We start from the raw sequence: 23565 nt of genomic DNA, 5'->3' as shown, positions 1-23565 counted from the left end.
GGAAGATGGTGGCGCAGGAAGTGACGTCCAGCCCTGGGCCGGATTCTTCGTGGTCTCGTGCTATTCCGGGGGGAGGGCTTCGCGGGCGCAGGCTCAGTTGTGCGGTCCCTTGTGAGGGAGGTTCTGCGTTCCGCCTGAGCGGTAAATTGACGTAATTCCGGGGGAAGGGGGCTATCTGGGAAGGGAATTGGGTGGCTTCTCGTTTTTCCTTATGCTGTTCGTTAAGACAAATACCTTAGATTTGTAGAAACATCTACTCTCTCCAGTTGTATCCCCGGGAGGCTGGTTAGGGGTGCTAGCCCCCAGGTGGTAGCTGGGGATCCCTCGGAAGTACAGCTCACCTCCAGATCAGAGATCAGCTCCCTCGGAGAAACGTTGACTACGTTGACAGGTGGACTCTGGCATTGTACTTCACTGGGGTTCCCGTCCTCACCACGCCCTGTCCCAAGTCTCCCAAGAGTTTCCCAGCCTGGCAACCATACTCTCCCATCCCCTGGCGATGACCAGGGAGAACCTGCAGACTTCATGATTAAACGGAAGTTGAATTGTCCAGGCTCATGTTTCTTAACTTTTGTAACTTCTCTACTTGTATCCTACACTTCTTGGAAATACCCAGGACAAAACTGTAGCCTTGCAACAGCTCAACACAATAGGCTATATTGGGAAATAGTAACATACAAGCAGGTAGGGGTAGCTTGTTTTCCCCTGTATCTGCACCACAATTTACATGGCAGCCCCCTATTTTCTCTCCTTTTTGTGCTTTTTTCCTTCCCAGAGCAGCAGCCTAACCTATCAGCGCAGTCTTTGGTTATATATTAATTTATAGCCCCCACTTTCTTCGTACTCATTCTCCTGTATCTTCACAACTACCCAGTGAGCTTCCATGTTAGATTGGAAGGGACCTTTCCCCTGCCTTTTATTGGTAGAAACCAAGGCTTGAAGACTGATAATATTAGGATTACCTAGCAAGCCCCCAGTGGCCACTGCAAAGGGCATTTATTTCTTCAAGGTTTAGGTGCTACTTTTATTATGGGGTGGGGGGAGGAAAGGTTAACATCCCAGTGTGTTTCTTTTTTGGCTTTTAGATTTTCCTGCAAACTTCTATCAGTTTTGTAGAAAGATCAGTCTTGTCTGTTCATGACACCCATCTCCAGATTTGTATTCACTTATGTAGCCCCACTGAGAATTAGATATATTGATATAAGCCTGAATAGTGAGTGTTTCACACATCCTAGCCCACAGCTACATAATATTTTCCCCTCTGCAATTCTATGCAAAGTTACCTGGGAGTGAGCATCACTGAACATAGGAAGGAGGAATACATAAACATGCAGTTGGTAATTTACAGCTACACCAGTTTAGTAAACATGTCCCCCAAAACATTGCTAGCTTGTTGCTTGCCTAAAGATACTTATGTTGTTTGAGATTCACCTTTCACAGAGAAAAGAATCTTCCAATTTTGTAATGTGTCCTTGCTTGGAGGATTTCAGTGATCAGAGCAATCTTAAGGGCCCTGTGACATGCTACTCAAATCTCTTCAGTGGGGCTTTTGCCCAGGAAAGTGTTTTTAGGATTGAACTATAAATGTTTCTTACTATACATTTTGAGTCTCTCATTTCACTCATTCCAGAAAGGGGAAAATAACATTTTTTTTAAAATGCTCCCTCAAGTTTACCAATGTTATATTGTAAAAATTGAGAATGTTATGAGTGTCACGTACACAGAATGAATGGGATGCTTTACTCAAGAATAAAGTACATCACTCCCCAAAGCTGCTCTCATTTCCAATAGACTTCTTTTTCTCAGACTTATTCATGTTATACATTTTGGGTTTGTAGAACCTTGCTTAAAGCAGTATTGCATTCTAGGCGAGAAAAAAGATATGAGAGCAGAGATATGTTTTGTCCCACCCAATGCAAGGTAGCATGATACCAATGTATTACATTAGCTTAATCATCATGTTCCATCACCTTTGTACAACACAACCAAAGTGCACATTCTTGTGAGGCTTGCTAATAGATGGGGTGCCATAAACTTGCATGTAGTACAGTACTGTAGCAGCACCAGTTATCTGGTGGTTAAGAGTGGCAGCTTCTAATCCGGAGAGCTGGGATTGATTCCCCACTCCTCAACATGCAGCCGGTTAGTTGGGTGACTTTGGGCTCCTCACAGCCATGAGAGTACTGTTTTCACAGAGCAGTAATATCAGGGCTCTCCTCACAGGGTGCCTGCTGTGGACAAAGAAAGGGAAGGAGATTAGAAGCTGCTTTGGGACTCCTGGTAGAGAAAAGCAGGGTATAAAAACCAACTCTTCATAAAACCGGCAGCTTCTCACAAGCATAGATTGCTTCTCAAATAACTGTGTATGTCACAGTATTATCTACAATATACCTATTGTACCCCCTTCAAGGATCGCTGCCTTGCTGTGGCAAGGGGGCTTGCGTAGCTCAGTGAAGCTATGAGCTGTCGTGCAGGGCCACCCAAGACAGACAGATCATACCTGAGAGCTCTGACAAAAGGTGATCCACTGGAGAAGGAAATGGCAAGCCACTCCAGTATCTTTGCCATGAAAACCTAATGGACAAATTCAAAAGGCAAAACGATATGACGCCAGAAGATGAGCCCCTCAGGTCGGAAGGTGTTCAATATGCTACTGGGGATGAGCGGACGGCTAGTACGAGTAGCGCTAGAATGAATGAAGCGACTGGGCCAAAGCCGAAAGGACGCTCAGTTGTGGAAGTAACTGGTGGCGAAAAGTCCGATGCTGTAAAGATTTTTATTCCATAGGAATCTAGAATGTCAGATCCATGAATCAAGGCAAGCTGGACATGGTTAAACAAGAGATGACAAGACTGAACATCGACATTTTAGGAATCAGTGAACTAAAATGGACAGGAATGGGTGAATTGAATTCAGATGACCATCAGGTATACTACTGTGGGCAAGAATGTCGCAGAAGAAATGGAGTAGCCTTCATAATCAATAAGAAAGTAGGAAAAGCAGTCTTGGGATACAATCCCCAAAATGACAGAATGATCTCAGTTCGAATCCAAGGCAAACCATTCAACATCACCGTAATCCACCGTAATCCCCAACCACTGCTGCTGAATAGGATGAAATTGACCAGTTCTATGAAGCCCTACAACACCTTCTAGAAGCAATGCCAAAAAATGATGTGCTTTTCATCATGGGGTATTGGAATGGTAAAGTAGGAAGCCTAAAGATAACCGGGATAATAGGCAAGTTTGGCCTTGGAGTACAAAATGAAGCACGGCACAGGCTGGTAGAATTTTGTCAAGAGAATACAATGGTCATAGCAAACACTCTTTTCCAACAACCCAAGAGACGACTCTACACATGGACATCACCAGACGGTCAACACAGAAATCAGACTGACTATGTGCTCTGCAGCCAAAGATGGAGAAGTTCTATATAGTCAGTAAAAACAAGACCAGGAGCTGATTGTGATTCAGATCGTCAGATTCTTGTTGAAAAATTTAGGCTTAAATTGAAGAAAGTAGGGAAAAGCACTAGGCCACTCAGGTATGAACTAAATCATATCCCCGACAAATATACAGTAGAGGTGACAAATCGATTTAAGGAATTAGATATGATAGACAGAGTGCCTGAAGAACTATGGGTGTAGGTTCGCAACATTGTACAAGAGGTAGCAACTAAATCCATCCCAAAGAAAAAGAAATGCAAGAAATCAACATGGCTGTCTGAGGAAGCTTTACAAATAGCTGAGGAGAGAAGGGAAGTGAAAGGCAAGGGAGAAAGAGAAAGATACACCCAACTGAATGCAGAATTCCAGAGAAAAGCTAGAAGAGATAAGAATGCCTTCTTAAATGAACAGTGCAAACATATAGAAGAAAACAATAGAAGGGGGAGGACCAGAAAATTGGAGATATGAAGAGAATGTTTCATGCAAAGATGGGTATGATAAGGGACCAAAATGGTAGGGACCTCACAGAAGCAGAAGAGTTTTAAAAAAGGTGGCAAAATTGTACAGAAGAACTATACAAGAGCAAACTTAACATCCCTGATAACCACGATGGGGTAGTTACTGACCTGGGGCCAGACATCCTGGAATGTAAAGTCAAATGGGCCTTAGGAAGTCTGAGCAATAATAAAGCTAGTGGTGGTGACAGCATTCCAGTTGAACTATTCAAAATCTTAAAAGACGATGCAGTAAAAGTGCTACACTCAATATGCCAGCAAATTTGGAAAACTCAACAATGGCCACAGGATTGGAAAAGGTCAGTTCACAATCCAATCCCAAAGAAGGGCAATGCCAAAGAATGTTCAAACTACCGCACCATTGCACTCATTTCTCATGCTAGCAAAGTTATGCTCAAAATCCTACAAGCTAGGCTCCAGCAATATGTGGACCGAGAACTTCCAGAAGTACAGGCAGGATTTCGAAGAGGCAGAGGAACTAGAGATCAAATTGCCAACATACGCTGGATCATGGAGAAAGCTAGGGAGTTCCAGAAGAACATCTACTTCTGCTTCATTAACTATGCTAAAGCCTTTGATTGTGTGGAGCACAACAAATTGTGGCAAGTTCTTAAAGAGATAGGAATACCAGAGCATCTTATTTGTCTCTTGGGAAACTTATATGCAGGTCAAGAAGCAACAGTGAGAACTGAACATGGAATCACTGATTGGTTCAAAATTGAGAAAGGAGTTAGGCAAGGCTGTATACTGTCGCCTTGCCTATTTAACTTGTATGCGGAGCACATCCTGAGAAAGGCGGGATTAGAGGAGTCACAAATTGGGATCAAGATTGCAGGGAGAAATATCAACAACCTCAGATATGCAGATGATACCAATCTAATGGCAGAAAGCGAAGAGGAACTAAAGAGCCTGTTGATGCGGGTGAATGAGGAGATTGCAAAAGTTGGCTTGAAACTCAGCATCAAGAAAACAAAGATCAGGGCATCCGGCCCTCTTAATTCCTGGCAAATAGATGGGGAAGCAATGGAGGTAGTGACAGATTATATTTTCCTGGGCTCCAAGATCACTGCAGATGGGGACTGCAGCAAATAAATTAAAAGACGCTTGCTCCCGGGGAAGAAAGCTATGGCAAATCTAGACAGCATCCTAAAAAGCAGAGACATCACCCTGCCAACAAAAGTGCGTTTAGTCAAGGCTATGGTATTCCCAGTTGCAATGTATGGCTGTGAAAGTTGGACCATAAGGAAGGCCAAGCGTCAAAGAATTGAGGCTTTTGAACTCTGGTGCTGGAGAAGACTCTTGTGAGTCCCTTGTACTGCAAGGCGAACAAACCGCTCAGTCCTAGAGGAGATCAGCCCTGACTGCTCCTTAGAAGGCCAGATCCTGAAGATGAAACTTTGGCGACCTCATGAGAAGGAAGGACTCCCTGGAGAAGTGCCTAATGCTGGGAGCGATTGAGGGCGAAAGAAGAAGGGGGCGACAGAGAATGAGGTGGCTGGATGGAGTCACTGAAGCAGTAGGTGCAAACTTAAATGGGCTCTGGGGAATGGTAGAGGACAGGAAGGCCTGGAGGATCATTGTCCATGGGATCGCGATGGGTCGGACACGACTTCGCACCTAACAACAATACCTATTGTAAACAGCTTGAACATGTTACAGTATATTTAAGCAGCTACTTTTGGTATAAATGTAAAGTTGGCGAACCTCAGAACATGATTTGTAGGCCAATTTGCAAGTCAAGGATTTGCAGGCCAATAAGAGGCTGGATAACCTATACTTATTTTGAGTACCTGATGAATGAGAGATTAAAATTTATATGAAGTGCCTTGCATATTGATGGAACTAGCATATACAAATTGCAAGGCTGCAGTTTATACCTTTACAAAGTCAGTATGTCAAGTAATCCTTTAAAAATAAAATTATACTTTCACTCTCCATTAATGGAGCATAGCAGTAGATGGCACTCTTTCATTAGAAACATTGGTGAGACACTTAATATCCCGCAACCTTTTCATGGGCAAAACCATGTGGAAGAGAAAGTTACTGTATTTCTTGTACACAGACAACTTCCCAATCTCAAGCAACTCCCTACACATAACAATGCAATATCTAATTTGAACACAGACACTGGTACCAGAGCTTGCAACAAGTTCTGTTGCGTAAAGATAATGTATAACATTAAAATAGCATAAAATAGCATAAATCAACAAATGGAAATTTGTAGATGGGACAAAAATTTCCAACGCAAATGATGAAAAGCTATAAAGTAATGATGGGGAAAACTTGACACACCCCAGCTGAAATTCTAAAAGAAATTAGTATAGCCATAAAGTCAAAAAGATGTCAGGCTGCTGCTGTGTCCTAAGAGTTCTCAAGATCAGATGCAGACCTCTGTAGGGTCTACTGCAAACAGGAGCAGGAGGAACCCTAGGGAAGTTTAAATTACATTCATCCTGGCAAGTACTGTAAAGGGGATAAAAAGAGAAGATGGGAAGGGGATATGGAAGCCTAGGAGTGTAAATAGAGTGAAGTTCCTGGAGAGCTGCATCAGTCAGCTTGGACACTATTGGCTCTACAGACAAATGATCTTGTTTAGTACAGGGTTGCTTCATATGTTCACAGCTGGGGGGAAAGTTTCATTGCTGATCTAAGTAATGCTGTTAGTATGGGGGCTGTCTCAGAATTCTTTCAAAAGAGAAAAGAAAATGTGAAAGTATCGATTTTCTATTCAACTTGGCACTACATCTTCCTTACCTGCAAATTGGCAACAAGATTATCTACTTTTAAAACATAAGGAATAACCTCTTCTCATAACCATTTAAGCAGTTTTGCAGGGCCTGTTAGATGGAGTTGTTCCACCTGGCCTATGACTGAGGCCTGGGGTCCATCTGGTTTCAGCTGGCCTTCCTGCCTGACTCCATATAGTCAACTCTCTTTTGGGGTTGACATCCTCCTATGTTGCCCCCTCCTCTATCCTCAGACAGGATTCAGAATTGGGAAAACATTGTTATAATTGTATATGCAAATTTTATGGAATGGTTAAATTGTATATTCTTAATTGTAACCTGCCCTGAGACCCCTTGGGAAGGGTAGACTACAAGTCCAAAAATAAATAAATAAGGATATTGTGATTGCCATGACAACAGCTGCAGCAACCCTGACCCAGCTGAGAGATACTGTACTGCAGGGGAGGCCATCTTCCCATGAAACATCTGGGCCTTTCACCACAGCTGATTGTGATTGCAATGGAAGAATGAAGAGAATCAAGCTGGTGATGGCATCAAAAGATCTAATTGAAAGACCTAATTGTAGGCAGTGACCACAGATCCCCAGAGTCACATTGAAAGGACTACACAATGGTGACTTGGATAACCATAGACTCATTTGTGGAATTATTGGATTGTTAAGAAAACTCTGCACAAACACAGTGTCACTGATTAAGGAAACCAAAAGGGAGCTATCCACCTGTAGCTCATTTTGACACAATTGATTAGAAATAATATTTTTATTTTATTTATTTCTTATATTCATATACCACCCTCCTTTGCGGCTTAGGGTGGTTTACATAGAACATGGGGGAACATATGCATAAGTACAGTGTAATTCATAATAAATACAATATAATTCATAATAAATTCAAATGAAACAACAGTGATAACAGTGATTACTGGTGGTAACGACATTAATATATTAACTATTCCCATGGTTGGTCAGAGTTCAGTTCAAGGGGAGGAGTTCTGGGTAGCCCAGTAGATGCTGCTGGTCTGGTCGACCTCAACCAAATGCCTGGCAGAAGAGCTGCTTTCTGCAGGCCCTGAAGAAGTGTGCTAGCTCTGGCAGGGCCTGATCTCTTCTGGGAGCTAAAGATGGCACTGGGCTGCAATAGTGTGTTTTACCAGAGCTCTGTTTTGTAACTTCCTTTTTAATGAACAGGCAAGCAGAAGTCTTTGCAGCTGGGTGTTTTTGCGTCTGGTGTCAAGATATGGCATTGGCCCTGGACTGCTATCTTTACTGTTTTATTGTGTGACTAGGGGCAAAGCCCATTTTTATAAAGTAGGGGCCCGTCAAAGGATGCGTGGCCTCCCCCACTGAGGCGCGTGTGCGGGAGGACGCAGCAGAAGGCTGGGACCAGCGTCGGGCACACAGGCTGCCCTCGGACGGTCTCCGACGCAGGTGGGCAGCTCGCCGGGCAGCGGGCCATGGCCGTGGTGCGCAGAAGGATGGGCAGCGGTCCAGACAGAGCACCGGGCACGCATGGGGCCAGCAGAAGGCCGCAGCTTGCGCCGTCCGGGCAGGTGGACCTCTCTCCCGGGCTGGGAAGGTAGGAAGGCCGCGGTTGGCGGCGGGCATGCAGGCAGGCCCCCCCTCCCCGGCGAAGGTGGGCGGCTCCCCAGGCAACATCGGAGGGCCTGGGGTGGGAAAGGAGCAGGGACGCTGCATCGCTCTCCATTACCGGCGTGTGATCTTTGGGGGGGCCCCCTCCCCAGGCAAGGCACAAGGCTTCACCAGCAGGAAAGGAGCAGGGGTGCCGCATCCCTGATCCTTTCCCCCACGTGAAGGGACCCTGGGCGGGAAAGTAACAGGGAAGCTACGTCTTTGACGCGGTGTCCTTGCTCCTTTCCCGAGGGTGAGGGTAAGCCTGCCAGAGGCCTTAGCTGTGGGGAAGGCAACTTCCTCGGCGTGGTGACTCCCTAGCTGGCCCAGCCAAGGACGGGCCAATTAGCCACTTGGCCCTCGAGTGACACTTGGAGTGGCTAATCAGGAGCTCCTCCGAGTTTTTATCACAGACTCAGCCTGCCCTCTCTCCTCCCCTTTACCCCTTAGCGCTTTATTTATACCCTCCCGCAGGACCGGTTTACAGATGTTCATTTTAACTGTGAACTGAGAATTATTTGTGGCTGCTGGAGGAGTGCCATTTTTAACACCAGCGTTTCAATTGCTGTTTGATACTAATTAATTGATTACCAGCATTCGTTTTGTGACATTCCCTTTATTTGTCTATAGTGGAATAAAGAAGAAACATGCAAGGGATGTTTCTGACAGCAATTCACCTGCCTTACCGAGACCTTTAAGTCTGATCCGGAATTAAACTGGTAGCAAGTGCAGTTGTTGCACCTCCACGGCATTCCTGTGAGAATCCTGGCTGCTGCATTCTGGACCAGTTGTACTTTCTGGATCAAGGTTAAGGGCAGGCCTGCATAGAGCGAAGTCTAGTCTACAGGTCATCGCATGGATCACAGAAGTCCAGTCTAGAGGTGACCATCGCATGGATCACTGTGGTTAGGTGTTCTGGGGCCAAGTAGGGTGCTAGCAATTTGGCTTGGCACAGGTGGTAGAATGCCAGCCGTGCTTGTTCCAGGCCATTCTGGCTTTTACCCTGCCCCCAAAGAAAGGTTAACTTGCTTCAGCTCCAATCCCAGGTAAGAGAGAAAAGAAGAGAAGCCCTATATGATGAAAACACAGAAGGCAAGCAAAGAGACTCAACAGTGAGAGGGTAGGGACAACAGCCAAGTGTACCACAGTAAGAGAATTTTAACCCTTTCCCTCCCAGATCCTCTTATGCAGAGTTACAATAACCAACATGTTTGTGTTCTTAAGAGGAAGAATAGGGCAGAGGAAACAAGGAAGAATGGGGGAAGGGATAGAAGGTGCTGGTTTGCATGGAAAAGGAGAGTATGCTTCTGTGAATCTGTGGAGGGTCGTGGCCAGAAAAGATCAAAAAGAAATTCCTTCCTTTTTCACTTTTACCTTATCCCCACCCATTGCAAACTCCTTATGGGGTTCCCCCTGTTTTAAGCATATATCATTTGAGACAAAAAATTAACTCTGAAAGTTAATGTTTATAAACCTTTTTAAAAATCGTTTGTCAGTTAATCATGAGTCCTGTTTCAGGTATGATATACTAGCAACAGAAAAATTTGGTTGGGGAAAAATAATATTTCATACTGGAACGCCTTTCTCTTATGACTTATAGTCATAGATCTCCAGCTTGGATAGTGATACTATGAGAAGCCTAATACATTCATATGTGTGTGTACACGCACGCGCACACACACACACACACACACACACACAATATATTATATGAAATAGATTATGCAGCTCATGTCATGATGTCACACTAACCCCTAACAGGTTGAATGTATATTTGTTTGAATTTAGGAATCCAAAAACTTTTTAATGTATATACATTCTATACTCATCCGTTTATCTGAACTGGCATCATTTGGAGAGGGAAAATGTAAACTAATTTTAACTGCTGTAGTTATTTTTGTTCCAAAAAAGAAAAAATCTCTGTCAGGAAGTATTCTAAGTTATGCCAATCTGTCTGCCAAGTCAGATAGTGCTATTGTTTCTGTCTGAACTGTGGTAGAAACTGGAATTACCTGTTTAATTTCACTCTTTTTTATTGGCCTTCTCCGATTGGTGGTTCAGTTGCAGAGGCAGGGACAAGCAGGTGTCCTGCCTTCACCTGTGATATCATTCTACATATGCTTAGCCTTCCTTTGTTTATTGTCCCAGTGGCTGTTGCTAGTCTAAAGAAACTGTTGTGCGTAGTCAGAGCATTCAAAACATGTTTTGTTTCCTGCAAAACAAAGGCAGGTTCTGAACGTACAGTTTATTTTGCATCATTTTATTTTTTTCTCATCAACATCAAAAGATGGTTGATTATGTCCTTGGTCCATATTTTTTAATATATTTCCTCACACAGAGAGAGAGAAGAGTTGAACATGAAGATTTTGCTCAGCTCATTCAATTTCTTTGAGCATATGCTTGAACCTTTTATGTGTGTGTGTGTGCAGCAGGTCTAAATAATTATGCCTGATCTTATCTAGACCAAGATCTGCAATAAAAGGGAGCACTGGAGCAGGAGCCGAAACCAAACACTGGGGGGAACAAACTCCTGGTCTTGGTACTTTAGTTCTCTTTGGTTTCCTCTGAACCCAAAAGTCTAGAATGGGTCAGCTTTGTGCAAAGTGTGCCCAGTTACTGCACGACCTTGTATGCTCAGTGAAAACATTCTCCTCCAATTTGGTGCAGGATGTTAAGGAGTGTTTAGATCAGATCTGTGACTGCTCCTGCCTAAAGCAAACGAAGTTTGAGACCAGGCATCTCTACAAGCCTACTCTTCAGCGTCATGAAGAGGTGATTGCCCAGGAGTTTCTGCAGCACATTGAAAGAGGTAAGACATTTCTGATTTTGGAGGTGGGGGTGTGGACAGAGTGCTTGAACTAGGCTGCCTTTTATATGTTTATGCAGTTTGTTGATTGTCATAAGCACTACAGAGCACAGATTTGTTTGTTTTTCTTTAGGGTATTAGTGTGTGTGGGAGGTACCAGCACTTCAGCAGCACCAAACTGTAATCTGAAGAAAAACTACAAGTCCCTCTTCCAGATGTGTTAAGTTGTTCTCTGCCTTTAAAAATCTGCAAAACTACACATATCTGCCTGAGTTCAGTCTTGCACTATCAGGTCCCCTGTCCTGTCCATTTTATGCAAATCTTCCAGGCAGAAATGAACACATCCAGGTGTTTTTTGTACAGCATTCAGATGGTACATAACAAAAGCTCAATACAAGTAGGAATAGTAGCAATAGTAGTGGAATTACAAATAGTTTTATCTTACAGGAATCCCTAGTGATGATGCTGTACTTCTCCACTGTGTACCCAAACATGCCTCATACCACATTTTTTTTTACCCTTAGCCCCAGTTCTTTCCAAAACTGTGACCTGAAAAGTTTGGTTCTCTAGCTTCCAGGAAATGAAGAATGCTTCCACAATGTATGTGATACAATGTATGTTCTGAACTTTCATTGCTGGATATGCGTTTTTGATGGTGCAGAGTTTGCAGGAGTGTGCTCACAGTAACATTATGTCTAGTGATCAACATGACTTCAGCAGCTGAGTGCCTGAATTCCTGATGGATGATGGGATATTATCTAACATTATGAAGTATTCTTTGCACAGAATTATAGCTGACTCAGTTTGGGAGATAACAAGTCCAAAGGAATCAGGAAACTGGAAGGACGGAGAAGCAAAGGTGGTTTGCTAGCTACCTTTGCAGAAAAAAAAAACACAGGTTATTTTGCTAAACTGGGGTGTAAATCTTCTAAAAATAACAATTCACATTGACAGTAGTAGGAATGGTGGTGGGAGCAGGCTAAAGCCAGCCATTGTAACTTCCTGTGAATATTTCCTACATCCTGACCCATCTGAAACACACTGCACAGAGATCATCTGGAGCCCTGAAACTAATAATGGAATATGTGTGTGTGTGTGTGTGTGTGTGTGTGTGTGTGTGTGTGTGTGTGTGTGTGTGTGTGTGAGAGAGAGAGAGAGAGAGAGAGAGAGAGAGAGAGAGAGAGAGAGAATGCCCCTTTCTGTTCTTGGCTACATTTGCACATGTATGAGGAGGTTAATGTGCACATCTACTTCTAATGTTTACATTGTGTAAGAAGGAGTGTAAGAGAGTGTTGACATGGGTTTGTTAAATGGCTGAGATTTTTTCTGGAATGATTCTATATGCTTAATTTGGGGAGGGGTATTAGTATTAGTATTAGTATTAGTATTAGTATTAGTATTAGTATTAGTATTAGTATTAGTATTAGTATTAGTATTAGTATTAGTATTAGTATTAGTATTAGTATTGCTCAAACAGTAAACTATGGCTTGGCTAACTTTTTTGATTGATCTTCTCTGTATTGCTTTTTGAAAGCTCTGCTATTTAATTAACTATAATTATTGGAATAATTGCAGCCCATTTCTGCCCAAATTTCTCCCACTGCTGGATCAGGGGACAGTGTGCACTAGGGGCAGAAGGTCTCCTGGTCCTTCTGGTTATACCTTGTTCCCCTAGCCTGAAGCCACCAAGTTCACTTCATTCAGGAGCACATACAATGAAGGAAACCCTGTCACTCCAGTCACAGCCTTTTTATGTTCCTGTAGCTCACTCAGTAGAGGCAACCTTGATAAAAGCACCCAAGACCTCGCCTGGCCTAGGTGGAGCATAGGAGCACCAGCCTTCTGCCAAACATGGGAAATGCAGACACTGGGGCAACAAATGAACATACAGTTGCACCTTCACAAAGGGCAGTCATGTCAACTCCTCCAATGTCTCACTGGGGGAAAGGACCCTGTTACCCATGTAGCAAACAGGGATCACAGGTTCTGTTTCTACTAGGGATGATGCTGGGAAGAAGGCCAAGCTCACCTGCTGCTAGGAAGCAGGCTGATCAGCAGCAGAGCAGGAGGCAGAGGCTGAAGTAAAATTCATGCCTCCCATAATCAGGAGCAGTTCTTTGACCTCCCACCCATTTGGGGGTACAAGGCAAAAGTCACAGCATGGGGCATTAGGCATCCTCCAGCAGCCCTGCTGTCGATAGCAGCCACCTTAAGCTCTATAAGGAAGAAAGGTGGCTAATATGCTTTATGAATAAATAATTAATTGAAATACCAAATACCAAGGACCATGGTTTGAATCCCATATGGGGTGACCCCTGGGAAAGTCTGGCTGGAATCCTAAGAACACCCGAGAGTTTATTCTATCAAATGAAATCACATGGGATGATCACTCGTGCTGATTGGTTGCCCTACGTTCCCACCATTTCCCCCCCCCCTTAAACCAGCAAAAGCAATGAATAAGCGAGGCTTCTTCAGCTGAAGTCCCTCCACAGAAGTGCTTAACAAGTAAAACAAAGCTCCCTTCTGCAATTGTCTTTAAAATTTCTGGGCACAATACAGCCCCCAGATCGACACTGCCCGTAATTTCGGCCAGAAATTGCACCCATCGGGAGGATTTTTTTTTAATTTGAAGAGCGTGTAAACTATTAAGTGCCAGCAGAAAAGATCTTTCTGAGACATTGAATAAACAAATATTCGTTGCTACTTATGTTTTTGGCTTTTTAAAAAACAGTTTTTAAAGTGAAAGGGGCTTTTTGGGAGCACGAACACAACAGTTCATTGGCTGTTCTGTTTGATTGACGACGAGGGGCAAGAAGAAGCATGGAAAAATATCACCTTCTTTGTTGCAATTCTGGCAAGACCGGAAACCTGTGGGAAATGAATAAACTGCTACTGGGACTTCGATATTCCACTAGAATTGAAGGTGTGCGGAATGACAAAATCCCACTATTAAATATAGCGTTTCTGCATACTGCAAACATTTAGCAACATTGGTCCTTGTGCGGAATGGCCCTAAGAGTTGCTTCTCTACAATAAATATGCAAATATTTATTTCTTCTTGTCTGCATAACCCGATTCTGTGCTTACAGATGTCTCTTAACAGCCTTCATAAAATAAGATTAACCTGATTATATGTGTCTTTTGTGCTTTGTAATTTAACTAGATTGGTTTCCATATGGTCAACTAATCTTTTCTTCACATATGCTAAGAGCTTCATCAGTATATTAGATGCTAGTCATGGATTTGCCAGGTTAATCATTCATTATCTAAAAACTGTTTATTAAGTGGGAACTGCTTGGAGATCATTTTATTGTCCTTCTTTAAATTCTGTCCTTATTGGATTTGTTGAGCTGTTGGGGATGTGCCATATTTGATGGGTACACGCTACTATTATTCTCTAAGGGTAAAAATCTGTGGTAGGCAGTTAGTGGAGATCTTACCATAATTTTGAAAACAGAAGCATTGTCTTGCTGGATCTCACTGACTTGATATTTTTAAATGTTCTTCCATTTGTGGATCTACACATGCTGCTACTAATAAAAAGTGCCCTGAAACTTGTACGGAATGGCAAGATCTCTCCACTGACAAATTCCACCCTTTCTGCTTATCTGTGTATTTATGGGGACATCTTCCACATGAGAAGCCATGAGCATCATCAAGCTCCTATAGTTTAAATATTAAGACACATTACATGGTATACATTCTTGAATCCATTTTTTTAGAAAGAGAAACACATACCCAGTTTCCAAAAACAAATATATCAATATTTTTAAACATTCAGGAAAACTAGTTACCAAATCTATAAAAAAAATTAAAAAGTACCAGCTACTTTATGTTCTTAAAAATGTAACCAAGTTTCAAATGTAACCAAGTTTTAGGACTGTAAATCATTCTTTTGGGTGCCATGACTCAGTCTTAGAAATATTAGAAGAGTTGTGCCCCTCATCACTGAGTTACTACAAGCTGTCTCTAGAGCTCTCGGATTAGGTAGAATATCTTCAAAGTTCTGGAAAAAGGCAGATTCATTAAATAATACAAGGTACTTAAATTGAAATGTAAAAACGCTCATAACTGGGTGCACTAAAAATCTGAACTACTGCTACTAATTCAATGATTAGTTCAACATGCAGTGATTCTGTTGCTATTTATATTTTATTGTATGTTTTGAATTATGTACTTAATATGAACTTCTTTAAGTCTTTAGTGGTTTTATTTCCCATGTATTTCAACTGTGATTATATTATTTTGTTTAAAAGCCTTGGTGCTATGTGTGATGATGATGATGTAATCCATTCAGTCGTGTCTGACCCTCAGCGATTCTATAGGAAAGTCTTCGCCGCGCACCCCTGTCTCTGACTGCTTCTTTTAGTTGGTTCATGGTCATCCCTGTATTGGCTTTGATCATGTTGCAGATCCTTTGGCGACCATGTTTCCTTTTGCCACTGACCATGCTGAGCATTAATGATTTTTCTAGTGAGTTTGATCACATGATGTGTCCAAAGTAAGTGAGCTTTAGCCACAATATCTTCCCTTCTAATGACATAGTTGGTTTGCTTCTCTCTAAAACTATCTTGTTGATAACATTGGCTGTCCATGGTATCCGCAGCATTTGTCTCCAATACCATAATTCAAAAGCATCTATTCTCTTCCTGTCTTCCTTCTTCAGAGTCCAGCCTTCACATCCATAGGTTGTTATGGGGAAGACAATGGCGTTGACTAGCCGGCACTTTGTATTAAGGCTGATATCCTTACTCTTCTATATTCGGTTCATGCCTAACATTGTGTTCCGGCCCAGTGTTATTCGCCGTTTGATTTCACGGCTACATCCACCACTTTGATTGATCATAGAGCCAAGAAAAATGAAATCATCAAAACATTCAATGTTCTCGTTGTCAATCGTGACTTTGGTGCTACTGCCAGTAGTTGTCATGATCTTGGTCTTTTTGATATTTAGGTATAGTCCCATCTTTTCACTTTCTTCTTTTAGTCTCTTTATCAGGGTCTTCAGATCTATGCTATGTGTACTTCCATGAATGAATAAAGAAAATAATATTTGAATCGGGAAGATGATCTCATAATTATCATCCAGCATTATAAATTCCTACTCTGCTGGGCTATAGAATCATAGAGTTGGAAGGGGCCATACAGGCCATTTAGTCCAACCCCCTGCTCTACGCAGGGTCAGCCCTAAGCATCCTAAAGCAGTGGTCCCCAACCTTTTTATCACCGGGGACCATTCAACGCCGGGGACCACTCAACACCTTTTACTGAGGCCCGGTGGGGGCAGTAGTTTACTCCTCTACTCTCAACCACTGCCCTAGCGCTCTCTGATCGCTATGGTAATGTTTAAACATCCCTTCAAAATAAGATACAGACACGCCACAACAATGAAGTGTGTTGTAAAGGGCTGGGGGGGATGAAGTAAAGGGCCAGGGGGGGGAGAAGGCGTCCTTCGGGGCCCACCTCCAATTAGTCGAAGGACCACATGTGGTCCACAGCCCACAGGTTGGGGATCGCTATCCTAAAGCATCCAAGAAAAGTGTGTATCCAACCTTTCCTTGAAGACTGCCAGTGAGGGGGAGCTCACCACCTCTTTAGGCAGCCTATTCCACTGCTGAACTACTCTGACTGTGAAAATTTTTTCCTGATATCTAGCCTACATCGTTGTTTAACCCCATTACTGTGTGTCCTCTCCTCTGCAGCCAACGGAAACAGCATCCTGCCCCCCTCCAAGTGACAACCTTTCAAATACTTAAAGAGGGCTATCATGTCTCCTCTCAACCTCCTTTTCTCCAGACTGAACATTCCCAAGTCCCTCAACCTATCTTCATAGGGCTTGGTCCCTTGCCCCCAGATCATCTTCGTCGCTCTCCTCTGTACCCTTTCAATTTTATCTACATCCTTCTTGAAGTGAGGCCTCCAGAACTGCACACAGTACTCCAGGTGTGGTCTGACCAGGGCGTATACAATGGGACTATGACATCTTGTGATTTTGATGTGATGCCCCTGTTGATACAGCCCCAAATGGCATTTGCCTTTTTTACCGCTGCATCACACTGTCTGTTCATGTTTAGTTTACAATCCACATGTACCCCAAGGTTTCGTTCACACACAGTGTTAGCTAGAAGCGTATCCCCCATCCAGTAGGCATGCTTTTCATTTTTCTGACCCAGATGCAGAACTTTACACTTATCTTTATTAAATTGCATCTTGTTCTCATTTGCCCATTTTTCCATTGTGTTCAGATCTCGTTGAACTCTGTCTCTATCTTCCGGAGTATTTGCCAGTCCTCCCAATTTGGTGTCATCTGCAAACTTGATGAGTAGTCCCTCCAGTCCCTCATGTAGATCATTAATAAATATGTTAAAAATTACCGGGCCAAGCACCGAGCCCTGAGGTACCCCACTACTCACCTCTCTCCAGTCTGATGAAACACCATTGACAACAACTCTTTGAGTGCGGTTCTCTAACCAATTCCCTATCCACCTAACTATCTGAAAATCCAGATTACAGTCCTTCAATTTATCCATCAGAACATCATGGGGGACCTTATCAAAAGCTTTACTAAAATCCAAGTAAACGACATCAACCGAATTTCCACAATCCAGCAAACCTGTCACTTGGTCAAAAAAGGAAACTAGGTTGGTCTGACAGGACTTGTTGGAGACAAATCCATGCTGACTTTTTTGGATCACCAAATTGTCTTCCAGATGTTTGCAGATCGCTCCCTTTAATTTCTGCTCATTATCTTCCCCACAACAGAGGTCAGACTCACTGGTCTGTAGTTCTTCTTTCTGGGATAGTCATTGATTGAGCATGCTACAAGCATGGGGAGGCTACAAGCTTCCTTGCCTCCCCATCTCAAAAGGAATTCAGTGCTATAGATTCAGTGCTTACAAAGTAAAACAGTTCTTTACTTAAGGAGTGATTCAATAGCAGACTATACTGCCAATAGATGTAATGATAGGAGTGGACATAAATGGCTTTAAATGATAGGAAGATTGATAGAAGATATGATATCAGTGGTTTTTGCACATTGCACAGTGCACATTGTAACTGATGGTGCTACACTTGCAACCTACCACATTGGATTTCTGGTGACTCTTTTTTAAGATCAGTTCTGTTAAGCTTGCAGTGCCACAGAAGCACTGGGATCTGCTGGGCATTCTGTACACTGAACTGGTTGTGCTGGGCAAGCTACTTCCCTTGCTTGGAGTGTGATTCTATGCTGGATATCAGTTATGTTGAGCTGACATTGCCACAATGGCACTGGACTCTGCTGGGCACTCGTTGATTGTACTAGTACTACTAGGGACTCTGTACATTGCAGTGCTTCTGTTGGTCTTGCACAAAAAAAAAAATCCCTATCACTACCTCCAGTTTTTACTGCACAGATTCTCTGGCATGACCTTAGTGCTGTTAAGTTTTCACTGCCAGCGTAGCACTGGTTGTGTTGGGCACATTGCCCTGGTTCTGCTGGTCTTTCAAAAATGTCCCCCACCTTCAGTTTCAGCTGCAGAGATTCTCCAGGAATTTGATTTTGGTTTAAGCTTATAATTAATTTAGAGAACCAAAATTCTTTTTCCCCTTGTATTCCTGTGCCTGCATTTTCAAAAATGCCTTTGGCAACTAGTGCATCTAAACCAGCATTCTGCTTTAAATAGTAGCCACTCAGAAGACTCTGGAAACTGAAAAAATGATAGCCATCTTCCTGTTGATTCTTTTCCCCTTACTGCAACTGAAATTAGAGATTTCCATCAGTTATGATGGCTAATTAACAGACATAACCTTCATGAAACTGAACACTGAACCTTCCTTCTTCTCTGAGGTACAGCTGTGCAGATTCCTATTGTATGCTCCTTATTCTGAATTTTTATCCTTTATTATTCTGTATATTTAACTGCTGCTTCTTGTTGAAAATACAGTGTTTGTGGAACTGGGATTTGAAATGCAAAAGTGAAATAGAACTGACTCACCTGCTTTGAGTTCATTGTTGTGAGTGCTTTCTAGTTGGAAGTTTTTTTCTACACTTGTTTCAAACATAGTTGCATGTCACAGTGCTTTTTCTGATGGGAGGAACATAGTGGACAATCATGTGGTTCACTATAAGCAGCCAGATTCCTTCCTTCCTTCCTTCCCTTCCTTCCTTCCTTCCTTCCTTCCTTCCTTCCTTCCTTCCTTCCTTCCTTCCAATCTGGTTGCTTGTATTGAACCACATGATTGTCCACAGTTTTCCTCTCATCAGAGGAATCATATTAAGGGAGGGGAGGGGAAAGGGAAATGAAGAAAATAGGACTGAATAGATGAAGCAGAAGCCATGGAGAACAAATGTGTTCACAACCATAAAAATAATAGAGATATTCAGCAAGATCTCCCCTCCCAAGTATACTCAGTAGGCTAATTGCAAAGTGAATATCAAAATTAGAAAATATCCAGTACAACCCTATGTGTAAAGTAACATTAGTTTTGATTGTTTGTTTTTGCTGCTTTACATTTTGTGCATTTGGGACTTTTCAGATATAGAACTTGTTCTGATACAAATTATGATTTATTAACATATATTTATTTAGGTTTTGAAATATCACCACTTGGCGAGGTTTCCCTGTCTGCTCTGAAGACTTTGGCATTTTCTGAGAATCCTGATTTGCAGCGGTCTGCTTCTCTGTTTTACTTACAAATAAGTCAAAATTGTAAGTAGGACCAATGAAAAACACTTTTTCTATACTATAGAAACATTGAAGAACAGTTGTCTATGCTGAAGTTGAGAGGGCTCTGAAGAAACATTTAAAATCCCAATACTGTAGATTAGTTTAACAGTTGTATACTAACAGATAGCATAACTGTTTTCGTGTGGCCACCTGGGCTCATTCTGCACATGTTGGATAATAAGCTTTCAGCGCACTTTAGAAATAGATTTTCCTGTTTCACACAGGAATATCCAGCTACAAAAGCATATTGAACATACATTATCCAACATGTGCAGCATGAGCCCTGAAGAGACCCATGGGTGCCAGCCAAGCTCCATTTAAGGATAGCACTAGACCAAGAGTGGGGCCTTTGTTAGTTGTTGTTACTAGGGGCCATTCTGCACTCGTTCAGAATTGCACAATGGTTGCAAATTGAATTCGCTACTGATTTGCTGTTATGCACAACGTCGTTGACAATCTGCAACACTCCTGAAACCGATCCGCAAAAAGTGCTTTGTTGTAGCACTTTCAGGGAAATCCCAAAAAGTGGATTCACCCTCCAGAAAGTGCTACACTCTTGCAACCAATCTGCAACACTAGCGGGAAAGTTCTGTGCGTTACCATTGTTGCCGTTTCTGCAAAGTCCCTCCCCCTGGCTTTCTCCTCTGATCTTCCAGCGAAGCGATCACCATTTTTTTTTCTCGGAGCGAGCAGAGATCAACGCACCGGCGAGCCTTCGTTTACCCAGCGAGGCTTCTCTGGCTGCACTCCCTCCCCAGAGCTGTTTAAAGTCACCAAGCACCAAGCAACACACAGCCCCGTTTGCTGGTTTATTTTCCCTTTACTTTTCACTCTATTTTCTGCCGAATATCGCGCCCGTGCGGGGGGGGTATTTTTTTTTCACTCGGGGGGAATGTGGCAACGATGAAACGGCAGCTCAAACACCACCTGCTAGCTAGATGGGTCTCTCCGTTGCAGCGAATCAACACAGATTCGTTGCAATGTTTTTTTTTTTTAAACCTTCCTTAAAGGGAAAGGGGCTTTTTGGGAGCATGATAAGGCTTCTGAAAATACAACTACAAATATTTCCTTTGGATCAAGATCATCGGAGAGAAAATGTTTAACATACACCTCCCTTCGTGTGGCTTCACTAATCAAAGCCAATTTATCAGCCAGTGCAGTAATTAGCCTAAAAAGGAAAAAAAATATGGGCAGCCCATATTTCCCTTTTCAGTCAGTAAAACCACACCACAGGGAAGAATTAGAAATACATTTTGGGTCCCAGTTCTAATTGGGTCTCTGAACAGCTAGTATTAGCTTTGAAAAATATTGAGGGGGGGGGGGTCCCATCACACGTTTCCTAGCATTTTATCTAGAATTTCATGCTAATTTCAGAGAGTGAGACACAGGATAGACACAATTATGAATTGAATGTTCTTTTCCTGAAACGGATGATCTAATAAACAGCATTAATGCACTTTAAGATGGGGAAACTTCCATGATTGGAATTAATGTTTGTAGCAGCCTTTGTACTGTAGTATTATGTGGTACACGTAGCATGGTGAGTTTGCAAAAGCAGAGTCTTTGAGGTCCTCTAAACACTGAAGCAGGCTTGGTAGGCATGATAACAGTTCCAAGATCTTAGTGCTTAAATATCTTTGTAACAAGAGCTCAGAAAAAGCATTTTTTTCCAGCATTTTTTCTCACTCTTGCAGTGAACATCCAACTTCCTACAGAGCACTTGGAAACATATTATGCTTTGTTGAAATCTAATGACTTGGAGGTTCAACAGATTTCATCATTGTCACTAGTCACTTTCTTACTCAAAGGAAATGGTGAGTTAATTAACACAAGATTTCTTTCTAGGAAAGGAAAATACATTACAAGTGTAGCCTCCTTTCCTCAAAGGAATAGGAATTGCTAAAGCATTTTGGGTCTAATGGAGTTTTGTTCCAATAATGCTTCCTTTAGCATTTGGATTCTCTTGATGGGTTTTGCTTCATGCTCAGGATCTAAGGATGGATGATGAAGAAGAAGAGTTGGTTCTTATATGTCGCTTTTCTCTACCTGAAGGAGTCTCAAAGCGGCTTACATTCACCTTCCCTTTCCTCTCCCCACAACAGGCACCCTGTGAGGTAGGTGAGGCTGAGAGAACCTTGATATCACTGCTTGGTCAGAACAGGATTATCAGAGCTGTGGTGAGCCCAAGGTCACCCAGCTGGTTGCATGGGGGAGCGTGGAATCAAACCTGGCTCGCCAGATTAGAAGTCCACATTCCTAACCGCTACACCAAGCTGGCTTTACTGGGAATCTACTGGGAAGCAGGAAGAACTTTCCTCCCCATGTTGGATTGCTAAGTGGCAGTGATCCTTTGCTTCCTCATTAGCACATAGCTGAAGGAAAGGCATTTTTTAAAAAAGCATTTTTAAAAGACTCAAGTGGGTGCGTGGTTTTAAAGCTGCTACTGAACTCAAATTTTGTTCAGCAGTTTAACAACTCTTCATTGTTCTTGTTGGATTTATTCATAAACAGTACCCAAAGAACACGTGATCCAAATGGATTTATTGGAGCCGATTCTTCAGCTGCTTGAGTCAAATGATGCCACAGTTCAGTGTAATTCCTGTGCCTGCATAATGATACTTGCTGCCTCAGGTGAGGGTGATGAGTGAAGATATAATGGGGGTCCAATAGTCAGGCTATGGGCAGTCCCACCTTGTGACTGGGAGGAAAATGATTTCACAACAGTGTTCAGAAGATGGGAACTAAGCAACAGAAAATGGCCTGTCCTTCAGAATATTCTGTTCCCTCTTTTAAAATAAAATGTTACAGTTTTAGACTTGGGGGGAGGGTAAATTTTCCATTGGCCTGAATGAGCCTTCTAGGGAAGGGTGGTATATAAATCCCATAATAATATAATAATGTTGAACTTAACAGCATTGTGGTATCTGTTCCCAGTTGTGTAACAACCTCTACATCTCTCACCTGGTTTTGATTCCTGTTCAGAACCAAGTCCAAGATCACTAACCCACTAACCAACAGTTCCAGTGCACAGTCACTTATGATGTCTAGGAATCTCAAGCACATGTTTAACCAGTCAGTGTGAGGGTAGTTGAAGTCTTCCCGTATAATAACAGCATCTGCTTTAGTCATCTCCCTTATTTCCTTTTCCATCTCAACATCAGCCACATAGTATCACACATCTGAGTCAGGATCCTTTCTAGCGCCATAGTGCCTATGTCAGATGCTGCTATGCTAATCTGGTAGTGCTTCCAGGGTCAATGCAATACCGTCAGGTGTAGCATGGCAATGTGGTGCTGAGAGGGGCTTCTGGTCTTCTGTGTCAGCACCATTTGTGAGACTTTGCTAGTTGTTATTGCCAGGTAGGATATATTGAGAGCAGCTATTTTCTAATAGAAACAGCTTCATTACATTCATTTATTACCATTCAAAGAAAAGAATTTAATATTTTCCAGACTTATTCTTTCACTAAGCACCCAAGATTCCTAGTCTCTTTATACTCCGTGTTCAGACAGTTATTTATATAGCATTCTTCAGTATTGCCTACCAAAATAACTTTCTGAATTTTTCTTGTACTTCCCAGATACCAACCGAGAGACAATCGCTTCTGCAGGAGGAGTTGTACCTTTACTTACTCTTTCTAAATCGTATGATCCTAGAGTTCAACAGTATGCAGTTGGGGCCATTTTCAACCTCACACAATCAGGTATTTTGAACTGG

At 42.5% G+C, this 23565-nt stretch overlaps 1 protein-coding gene across 2 annotated transcripts in view; it reads left to right on the top strand.

Moving 5' to 3' along the window:
• The first annotated feature begins 10490 nt into the window (after window positions 1–10490).
• LOC143844525 (uncharacterized) overlaps window positions 10491–23565 on the top strand; it is a 37639-nt gene continuing 24564 nt past the window's right edge. For both annotated transcript variants that reach the window (XM_077351785.1, XM_077351778.1), the window contains exons 1-5: window positions 10491–11143; window positions 19711–19830; window positions 21543–21662; window positions 22360–22479; window positions 23429–23551. In XM_077351785.1, the coding sequence (XP_077207900.1) occupies window positions 10918–11143; window positions 19711–19830; window positions 21543–21662; window positions 22360–22479; window positions 23429–23551 (709 nt within the window). In that variant the 5' untranslated portion in view covers window positions 10491–10917. The remainder of the gene's footprint in view (window positions 11144–19710; window positions 19831–21542; window positions 21663–22359; window positions 22480–23428; window positions 23552–23565) is intronic.

Source organism: Paroedura picta, chromosome 1 (genome assembly GCF_049243985.1).
Source record: "Paroedura picta isolate Pp20150507F chromosome 1, Ppicta_v3.0, whole genome shotgun sequence".
Taxonomy (NCBI): Eukaryota; Metazoa; Chordata; class Lepidosauria; order Squamata; family Gekkonidae; genus Paroedura; species Paroedura picta.
This window is presented reverse-complemented; position numbering and strand designations above follow the sequence as displayed.